At 37.7% G+C, this 11,299-nt stretch overlaps 1 protein-coding gene across 1 annotated transcript; it reads left to right on the top strand.

Annotated features, from left to right (window-relative positions):
• Positions 1 to 783: 783 nt before the first annotated feature.
• LOC123324312 (putative coiled-coil domain-containing protein 195) lies at positions 784 to 10,542 on the top strand. Its single transcript, XM_044913433.1, has 3 exons — positions 784 to 1,045; positions 5,117 to 5,369; positions 10,419 to 10,542. Exons 1-3 carry the CDS (start codon positions 784 to 786, stop codon positions 10,540 to 10,542), a joined length of 639 nt encoding a protein of 212 aa, XP_044769368.1.
• The last annotated feature ends 757 nt before the right edge of the window (positions 10,543 to 11,299 follow it).

Raw genomic sequence — 11,299 nt, 5'->3', positions numbered from 1 at the left:
CCATGTCCTTCTCATTCAAGATTAATATTCAACCTATATCTTCTTACCTTCCCAAAATATCACCGGACAACCTTTGCCCAAGCAAACATTCTAAAACCAAATAATAGCAAAAATGCTTACAAGATACTGAAAAGTGATTGTATGATCCTTGACCTTATCTTGAGGGATTTAGGTATAATTATCTTTTATAATAACCTCACTGCAATCATATGTCCCCTCTGATTGCTGTTACCCTCAATCAACAAGTGTCAAGATTAATAATTTAGCCCCAAAGTACAGAATTATAACGTACTTATAGAAAAGACAAGGCATAATTCTTAGGTGCCAGTTTTCAAGTACTAATGACAGTTGGTGATTCTATAAAATATTTGATTCCAGAAGTAGTAACAGAGAGAAAACTGAGTGGTTGGTAGGAATGAGGTGAGTTCATGACAGAAACAAGAAACTTTATTCCTCCCTGGAAATTTTTGGAATGCTCTCTTCTCTTCAGACACAAAGCAATATTCTAGAACTGTGGATTGATATGAAATGAAAGATACAAAGGAAAGCTCTGTCCTGAAAAACAAACCCCAGAATGAATAAGTCATGGAGATCCTTTACCTCCCTGACAGTCTAACTCCCCAGGTGCTGAAAGACGGCCCAGAGAAGAGTGACATCTATTGTTCAGGAAGGTTTATGGGTGGGGTCGACCAGTCCTGCTGAGTAGACTATGCATTTGGTTCAAGAACAAAAGGTGACCTGCCTCCTCAGAGGAGCAAACCAGAGCCACCCGAGAAGGGGCAAATGGAAGCTAACATCCAGTTCATAGGAATTATCCAGGAAATGCAGGCACAGATCAACAAGTTGGAGAAAGAGAATCAAGTCCTCCGGATGAAGCTGACTTCAAGTAGTCAGAGAACCCTGGGTCCTGGTGGAGAATCAGGAGATGAAAGGGAAGAGGAAGTCACAGACCTTGGTAACCTCAAAAAAGCATCTGAAAAATCTCCAGCAATCCTTCACGGTGGTGTTTCCATTGATGCGGCACCAGCTGTGCATGAACATCAAGGTACCGAATGTCCTTAGCTCTTCTGGGCTGTGCCCATCTTTGCAAAGTTCTCCTAAACATTAGGTTTATTTTGCTTCTCACATAACTGCAGAAGTTGGCATTGGCAGTGGTGAGTTCCATCCTTTTTCTCCTGGTAGATTACATTTAAATCCCTAGGGGAAAAAATTGTAAGCATCTTCAAGCAACATAGTTTAGCAACATCAAAAACTATTTCCAGATCTTCCTGGAAAGGTAGGAATGGCAGGTTTGTGAAAATCAGTCACATGAAAAACAATGTGTTTTTTTCCTTCTGGACCTCAAGCATTTAAATGTCACATCGGAGAACACTGAATGGGTATGTGTCAAATACCATGCTCACTTATTAAGTTATAATATTGCACAAAAGTTCAGGGTATGGTTATTACAGTCAGACAAATATAGTTGCAAGTGATTTGTCATTCATTATCCACTTGACTGAGAGATACTCAGGAGAAATCTTTCACCTTTGTTTTCTACATCTGAAAGTGTTAGAGTACTCACCTCACATGGTTATAGTACGTTTCTCACTGCAATAATAGACTAAGTGCTTAATTTAACACCTGGCAAGCATACAACAAATGGCAGATGTTGTTTCTTACCCATGTTTTACAAAGAAACTTCCTGCCCTGTGTGAATCTGTGTTGCCCATAATTCAATCTTCTATACAGGTCAAAGATTTCAAGACACAGGGTCAGCGTCTGATACATTCTAAAAATCAACTCCCCTTTTATGGGAAAAGTATTTTGACTGTGAAGAGTACACGAAATCAGAAATCAGCAGGGCGAAAACTACGTTCTGCATTTAAATGATCAGTGCTTGCTTACACGAGCATATTCAAATAAAATTGATGTACGTAATTAAATACTCAAATCTCTTAATATCCTGTCAAAGGCTTCAGGCAATGCCTTTTTGAGGTTCTGAACAGCTTGGCAGGGGAACATGTCTTATTTGCCAGCTGTTTTTCTCTGTTCAAGAGGTCTCTCTCTAGCATGCCCTACATTTCAAAGCTGGGAAGAGATTTCAATCAGGACTTTTTCCGTTTTTGTCAAGTGCAACTCTGGATCTCAGTAGTTCTGTCTGCTGGTTATTTAATAAAACTAAAAGAGTAATTGACAAGGAGGTTAGACTTTCTCCTGGTTAAAAAAGAAAAGAAAAGAAAAGAAAAGAAAAATATGGATATTTGTAATACATCCTTACCCTAAAGTTCCTCAACCTCTGCAATCTTGGACGTTTTGTACTAACAACCTCTGTATTTATATGGGTCTGTCCTGGATATTGTAGGATGTTTAGCAGCTTTTCTGGCTTCTCAATACTAGATGCCAGGAGTACTTGCCTCTCACCCTCCAGTCATGACCATCAAAACTGTCTTCAGACATTCCAAATGTGGCCTGAAGGACAAAATTTCCTCCAGTTGAAAACCATTGCCTTACTCCAAAGGTAGATGACACTCCATCAAATATATTTTCTATGATGCTATCCTAATAAAAAAATAAGTTGTGTCTTAGTATATCTTGTGGCTATTTTACAACAACAATTACAACATTCAAAGAACAAAGAGTATTACCCTTTAAGCTCCCAGGGCCTGAATGCCATCAAGCTTAGGAGAGTTTAGACTATTAATAAGAGCTAAACACACAATTGATATCATACTTCTTCAGCATATGGATGGTAACTCCCAATAAGAATGTTAGCACTAAGTTTAAAAATGACGAGTGAGAAACTGGTAAAATTGGGGGAACTCTTTTTAGTTGTTACTATTTAAACACAGAAAGAGACATGATTTAAATTTGTGCTTGGAAGCCCAGTTAAGTTACTTTACATGTATTTATCTATGTTTTATGTGTGATGTACTATTACTAAAGTAAGTGACATAAGTATGAAGAACATTGGCCTGAACATGAGAACACTGGGTTGCAGTCCCAGTTTTGTAATAGTTGGTCAATGCTGAGTAGGACATAGAAAATTCCTGACCTTAGCATCCTCATGTAAAAATGAATGGATTAGATGAGATGCTTTCCCAGGCCTATTCTAACTGTAAAGTTCTGTGATCCTATGAATGTAACATGCTTTCACGATCACTCGCCTCATCTGTAAAATGGAGATAGTGATCAAATCTGTCTCCTCTGGCTGTTGAGAGCACTAAACGAGATAACACAAGTAAGACTCAACAGGAGTTACTTGGTAATAGTTACCTTAATATCATTGGATATGCCAGAAAAATGTTATTTGACCTTGGCATAAGTTTTTTATCAACAGTTTTAATAAGACATTGCCAATATCCATTGACATTCATACTTAAAACTGAATCATAGACATTTGCCGCTAGAGAAGGACTTTTGAGATCATCTCCTTATTTTACAGTTGAGGATATAAGGCCCAGAAGTTAAGCATCTTGCCCCATCCTTTGACTACAGAAGAATATAAACCTATTCTTTGAGAAGGGACAATATGAGATCAGAAATGTGAGTCTCTTTAAGAAAGGGAATAATTAAAGAGGACCTGGAAGAGAATCACTTGGAATTAAAGATTTTTGTTGATTGTGTGATATGTGTGGTGAGACAAAATGAGATTTTACGAGTGGAGAAGCCTACCCATCATTCACCTGAGGGCACAGAGCAATGCTACAGCCCAGGAACACAGCTGCTTGGGGATATATATATATGTATATATATATATATATACATATATATACAGAGAGAGAGATCATGGCCAAAGTAGTGTTTAAAGATAATTTAGAAACAGCATTTGCATGCAGTTATAATCACTTCAGAGAGATTTGAACTTAAAACACTTCCCTCTGCTCCAAACTCTTGCCTAAAAGCTGATCTTCTGCTCTTCCAAACCATAAAAAGCCAAGGCAGCCTCCACATTTTGCAATGGCTTTAATAATCTGCTATCTGCATTCGGCAGTTGTGGGCAGCAAACTTAAGAAATAATTGTGCTTCTAGCACTCTTAAAACCCAAACATGATGCAAGCCTTTCTTAAACATCCATGCTAGTTCATGCCAGAGCTGTGACCAGAAAGATAAAAGATTCGGCAAACATTTCTTAAGTGCTCCAGAAAATGAAAAACCAACCCATGAAGTCAGGCTTCTTCGCCCCCTGGGTAAGAACTGGATGTGTGGTCAGCATTAGTACAGTGTCACAGAGATTCAGACAAACTAAACTCCCTAAAATAAAGCTCTTTTAATCAAAGTGCCTGAGTTACAAGGAACAGAGAAGACTTGATTCACGTCAAGAAAAGAGTTTATTGGAAGACACTTATAGACAGAAATTGAATTGAAAGCCCTCAGAAACAAGGTCATAAATCTCTCCATCTCTCTCAGGAACACTCCAGTTTTCCATGCGAGGACTCTTTGCTTCTTTCCACAGACCTCCTGTGCTTTCGTCTCTCAATCAACAGGCTTCCTCATAGTGACTATCCCAACTAAGGTGAAGACACACAAGTGTAGGCCAGTTAACAGCAGCTAGTTCAATTATTTGTGGCCATTCAGGTAATGAGGGTCTATAATGAACAGGTTCTTCTACAATCTTCTAGAAGGAGAGAGAAAAGCTGTCCAGCATTGGCATCTCCAGAATATCCATGTTCTTCCCATTTTAAAGTCTTGTTTTATTATTTCTACTTGCCCAGGTCTCTGTTCTAATGCTGCATCCTCACGAAGTTCTCGCCAACCACACTATTTATATAGCTTCTAGACCTCTCCCTCATCTGTCTCTATCCCCTGGTCTTTATCAGTCTAACTTGACTTCTCAAGTATTTTATCACATAAGGTTTGTTTATCATCTGTCTGCACACAAGAAGCTAAGCTCTATGCAGGCAAGAGTTTTGTATGTGTCCCCATCTCTACCTCATAAAAAAGTGCCTGACACGTGACTGGCACTCAATTATTTATCAAATAAATCAGTGACTAGTTTATGTGAAAAAAAAAATGAATCAAAAGCAATAGTTTTGTTTAGTTCATTTTAATGAAGTACTATTAATATAATTTGCCATTTGTGGACATCATGAAAGGTAGAACTTTCATAAACTTAAATTTCATGTCTCCTACACAGGCAACGTCATGATTGTTAGACGCTATTCCATTTCCTCGCCAATTCACTCATTTGCTACAAATGATCCCTGGAAAGCTAGGGAAAGACACCCAAAGAGTGGAATTCTAGAAGCTCAGGGAAGAGTTAAATCACTGGCATGTTCTTCAATTAAGAAGCAAGACAATAAAGAAGAGATGTTTGCAGCAGATTCTTTGACCAGCCCTAGTTGTAACCAAAGAGCTTCTCCTGAGCATGTTTTTGGTAATGTAACCAGGTAATGTACCATCTGCCTCAAACCAGGTTATAGACACATGCTGTGATGGGTACTCAGGCGTTCCCTTGGATAAGCAAGGTCTTACCTAGGGGAGGAAACAAAACCAAATAGGCTCTTAGGCCACAATAATTTCCGTCTCACTTATGTTCATTTAGGAGATCAAAAGAAATTTTTTTTGAGGTCATATGGCACTCTAACAGATGCCTCTGTGAGCAAAACACTTCATCAGGCTGCCCTTACTCATCAAGCACCAATGACTGTACTCTGAGCTGACCACCAGTGATACAAGATTCAGCAAAAGCAAAACGTTATGTTCGAAACTTTCATTCAGTGACAAAGACACACCAGTGAACTGATCACTCTAACAAAGTGCTTCTCAGGGAAAAGACACACTTATTTTAGGAACTGAACACAGAAGTCCTGAGAGAGGACTGTTCTTGTGGGGGAAGTGACCGAATGGGTTTGGGGCAGTATAAAAAAGGCATAACTCGAGAGGGCCAAGAGACAAAGCAAAGAGAAAAGGAACTTGTTCTTCAAAATCCAGGAGCTGGTGTTTAGGGAGGTAAGGGCAGCCTAAGAAAAAGAGAGATTTGAGAAAACATTTGAGAGACGGTCAAGGAGTCTTTAAGAAGAAGGTTAGACAGTGACCCTAGGAATGGGTAGAGCCAAGGGCCCTTTCAGAGCAAAACTGTCACTATCAAGTCTAACTTATCCCCTCTACAAGGCTAGAGCATGACATCCCCTCTCCCACACGCTGCACCCCTACCTTCCAATTCCCAGTTAAGCCCTGACTTTCTAAGGAGAGTCTCTACACATTTGTCTTCTTCGAGGAGAAAAGAGGCCTGGGTTCTCATGAAGAAGAGAAAATGGGACAAATGGGGTGCGAACAGAATAAAGGAGTCATCAAGTTCAGCAGTGACAGGAAATCAAATCGAGAGATAACCAGTGATAGGCCTGCAGGGATTCTCATCAATATTGGAAAGAGCGCAGGACCTCCCACAGGATGCAGGACACAAAGGCTGAGCCAGTTTCATTTGGATTTTACAAGACAGGATGAAAATTGTGATTCACTCATAGAAAGTTCTATTATAGGAACAGAGAGAGCAGCCTGAGTCATGAAGGACAGCTGCATATAGTCAGGCAGAGAAAAATGGAAAGATAACCTCAGGTAGCGCAGAAAAGACAAGAAGACAGAAGGAAGCATGACTGTGGGGAAAACCAAAGTAGTCAAGTGAATGAGGGTGAAGGAGGGAGCACAAGCCATCCTAAGAGGCTTTCCGGGCAACGCTCACGAGTGTGTGCTTTGTCCTGTAATTATTGGAAAGCTAGTAAAAAATGTCTTTCGGAAAGTTTTAAAAAGCAAAAATATTCAGAAACAACTGTGCAAGAATTTTGTCACATTTTCTTCAGATATTTTTATATATAAAAGGAGAAAAAATGTTACTAACAAAGAGAAAGACCCTATATCTCTCTTCCCTGGTCCTGCCAAAGGGCAAGAGTTATCATGAGTTTCGTTTCTATCCTTTTGATCTATTTTTTTTTTCATACCTTCATTACATTCATTCATTCATTCAACAAATAATCCTGGAGGCATGTCACGTGCTGGGCAGAATTCTAGGCCATGAGGATACAGCAAAATAAAAAAAAAAAAATTGTCAAAAGTCCCTGCCCATGGGGAGCATGTTCCTTTGTAACATGATAATCCATAAATAGGACAACACATAAAAGTGTATCATTTATGTTAGATGGTGATAGGTATGAAAGAGAACTTTAAACCAATTAAAAGGGAAAAGGAAGGGTTAGAGGGGCAAGCATTGTTGAAATTGTATATATCATGGCTAGGAAATACCTCACCATCTGAGTAAAAAGGGAAAGCATTCTGAGGATTTCTGGGTGGGAAAAACTTTCCAAGAACAGAGGACAGCAAATATAAGAGATGCTGAGGGGCGCATGACCAGTATTTGAGGAAGGGAAAGGAGGCTGGTGTGACTGGAACAGAGTGAGCAAGCAAGAGAGCGGGGGAAGATGAAGGCAAAGCATGGGTGACCTTCCACTCCCCTCCAATGATTCTGGATTTATCCCAAGTGAACTGGGTACGTAACATACTCTTCTCGTTAAAAAAAACAAATAAAGATAAAAGATCATGTTGGGAGTCCTGCTTTAGAAAGACTGTAGGAAAACAATGCAGAAGATAAAAAGACCAAGGTTAAGGCTAAAAAAAAAAAAAATGATCTAGGCAAGAGATGATCATTTCTTGGCCAAGGGTAGTAATGGTGGGTGTGGTTTCTGGATATACTTTGAAGATGGAGCTCATAAGATTTATTGGCAGAGCAGATGTGGGATATGGAAACAAAAATTGTACACCCAATCATTGTGTGCCAATGGCCATGTGTTTTCAAAGAGGGAAGAGGGAAGAAAGGCAGAGATGTGTCTTTTGTTTAAAATGCATATATATATGCACTATATATATAGGCACTAAATGTTCATCATAAGAAGGAATGTCCTTTGTTTTGAAAAATTATATATATGTACACATATACATATATATATATATCCAGAAGCATATATACATATCCAGTTATATAAAGGAAATAAATATTCATTATAAAAAGAAAATTGCAAATTACAAAGTATAAATGCAATATTCAAAGTAAAAAAGTATAAAAAGGAAAATCTTCCATAACTTCGCTGTCTGAATAACCACCATATAGATTTTGATGCACATCTATCTTTCCAGTCTGTGTCTGCCTATTTTGAAATTGTGCAGTGCACATATCATAATGTTTTATTTTTTACACTTAAGCCATTACATTCTCACAGACCTATAATGCTGAGACATATAGTATTATTAATTTTCCCATTTCAATTCATATTATTTTCTGTGATCGTTTGGGAGCCTAGCCAAAGTTTATAACGTATTATTTTTCTGAAGCAAAATGTTTTCCAAATTCCAAGCTGCCAAGGAATAAACTATTTAGAACACAATCCATTGGTAATTTAGAATCTACTTTAATGGGAAAGACTGAGCCAATTGCAGGTTTGTGTTAAAACAAGAAAGTCAGTAATGGCTTGAAATCAACAGCTGGGTTGGCATAAAATCCAGTCGATTGCAGAGAACTGTTGAGAAGAATGAAGCATGTATTTATTTGTTATAGTGCTTTTTAATTTTGTCTTTTACTTCCTCGGTGATTAACTAGTAAAGTAACGTGTCTTTACATTAGTCCTCTAATTTCTTTTGTAAATTCATTTACTTTCTAATAGCTTTCAAAAATTTTTACAAAGATTTATCAAGAACCAATTTATTTGAACTGCCTTTTGAAGCAGTCAGACATCGTACCTAATTTACTTGTGAGCCTTTTCATTATTATACCAAGAAAGTGTTTTACAGAATTATGCCAATGTCAATATTTCTAAGAATAAATGTTCTCCAAAAACCAGAGATAGAATTTTAATTTTTCCTAAATTTTCCGAGAAACTAGAAACTTAGGAATCTAATGTTCTGCCTTTAAGAAAAAAGCTCAGCTGCTTGAAAAGATTAGGGGAAAGGATCCATATAGAGCATAGCATGAGGCATAGAAATGTTGAATCACTATGTTGTCCACCTGAAACTAATGTAACATTGTGTGTCAACTATACTCAAATAATTTTTAATAATAATTAATTAATTAATTACCAATTTAATTAGAAATGCTATATTATTCATTTTGCAGATAGGAGAAACCAGACACATTAAATACATACACAGTTGACTCTTGAACACAACACAGGTTTGAACTGCGCCAGTCCACTTATATGTGGATTTTTTCAATAAGTACAGTACAGTACTATAAATGTCCTTTCTCTTCCTTATGATTTTCTTAAGGAACATTTTCTTAATGATTGCCTTTCATTTTCTTTTCTCTAGTTTATTTTATTGTAAGAATGCAGTATATAATGCCTACAACATACAAAATATGTGTTAATCAACTGTTCATGTTATTGGTAAGGCCCCCAGTCAACAGTAGGCTAGGAGTAGTTAAACTTTGGAGGGAATCAAAAGTTATGCGCAGATTTTCCACAGCCCCAGGGCTGAGTGCCCCTAACCCCTGCGTTGTTCAAGGGTCAACTGTATCCTTTCCTTTTCTTATAGCAAAATGGTTAAGAAGGCAGCCTCTGGAATTTGATGGCTAAAATCTCAACTGCATCATTGGCCTTAGAAAAGATATTAGTCTGTTTTGTACCATAGTTTATTCTTTTGTAAAAAAAAAAAAAAAAAAAGGAATAATAATAGCAGTTACCTCAGAGTTTTTGTGAAGAATAAATGAGATAGTCAAGTGAGTGCTTATAAATGGCAGAGCAGTTATTATTTTATTGATCCCAACATATGGAACCACTGGCCTTCCTCCCAAGGGAGGAAGCAGATGTGTTCCCCTTAATGCCCCCCACTCAGTGAAATGATGGCCTTATCTAAGACAAAGAGAGACAGAGAGAGGACAATATTGGAGAAAAGGCAATAATTTCAAACACCATTCTTTTGACTTTTTCCTGAGAGCGATGTATCCTAATTTATGTCGAGATTCTATATAACACTGTTGGAGGGAAAAGGAGTGGGCAAAATGGAACAATTTAATCCCTCAGATGACACAAGTCACTGCCATCTCTCCTCTCTCCCCTTTACTGTTCAAGTGTGATGGATATTCCATTAATTCAAAATCTATAATTGCAGATTGCCTCAAATTTCTGCTTCGTTTCACCTGAAGTGCTCCGATGTGAAAGACCCTTCGCCAGAGACAATATGATACTTTAGCTTTAAACATCAAGAGAATAATCTTCCCTCAATAGTTTTAAATTCTAGTTTTATCAGCACTCTTCATTGGGCTTAATCAAAAGGCCAATTCCAATATATTTTTTGCATTATTGTTGAATAACTAAACAAAATATATTATGATATGTTTCAAATGAGCTTTTAATAGTTTAGACAGATTTGGGGACTTAGAAAAAGTAATAAATGTTTTATATAAAGGCTCACTAAAAAGTCTTACTTATCTTCTCCTTATTCTGCTTTCTTAGAGACAAGATAAAGACAGTCAGTTTCCTGTTACCCATGGACGTGTCTTCATATTCCAAAAATTCAAGTTCTTTGAAATATTCACCAAATCAGACCACAAATCAGCTAAGTACCATTGCAGAATAAGCTGTGTGAGATGATGAAATTTAAGAAACAGCTGATTCCCAAGAGATGAGAACACTGAGGCCTCTCTGGGTCAGTGTCCTGCCCTACAAAGAGCTCTGGAAAGATGCCCAGTAAGACACACAAAATGCTTGGCATCAGGTCAATGGACTTGTCAATGGATTTGTCAATGGACTTGGCCAAGAAATGGGAGCAATTACTTTATGCTGTTATCGAATACTAATGTTGATGGCTGTACAGTGACTATTGTAGTCTCTCTATGCAGCATGTGAGCAATTAAATGTAATTAAATTAAATTGCATGTTAGTGTTCGGTAGCTGCCTTATGCCATCAGGAAATGCTGCTCTTTACATTATAAGTGTCACTTTCCAGATGAACCTATAACAAATTTAGAAAAAAAAGTTCTGTTTTTGATTAGAAGTAGTAGTGATTATCCTTATAGTTAATTGTTAGTTGATATTTCACTGATACTAACTTTTAATATCCTGTGTCACAGGCATGGGAGCACAAAGACAGCAGACTCCCATGGCATCCATGGTAGGCTCAGAGCAATTGTGGGCTGGCCAATGACAAAACCGTTAAACCTGCTTGGAAGGAGAGCAAAAAAGGTTCAGATGATCATTACTTAGGGGTTGGAAATCTCAGAATTCCCTCAATTCCTGGACTTCTTTTCAGGAGAACATCTCCCCCTCCTGGTTTATAGCAATCACATTCAAATACCAATACCCTTTTTAAACTAATATCTTATATATTAATATCT

Source organism: Neomonachus schauinslandi, chromosome 3 (assembly GCF_002201575.2).
Source record: "Neomonachus schauinslandi chromosome 3, ASM220157v2, whole genome shotgun sequence".
Taxonomy (NCBI): domain Eukaryota; kingdom Metazoa; phylum Chordata; class Mammalia; order Carnivora; family Phocidae; genus Neomonachus; species Neomonachus schauinslandi.
The sequence above is the reverse complement of the archived record's forward strand: the minus strand, read 5'-3'. Positions and strand labels throughout refer to the sequence as shown.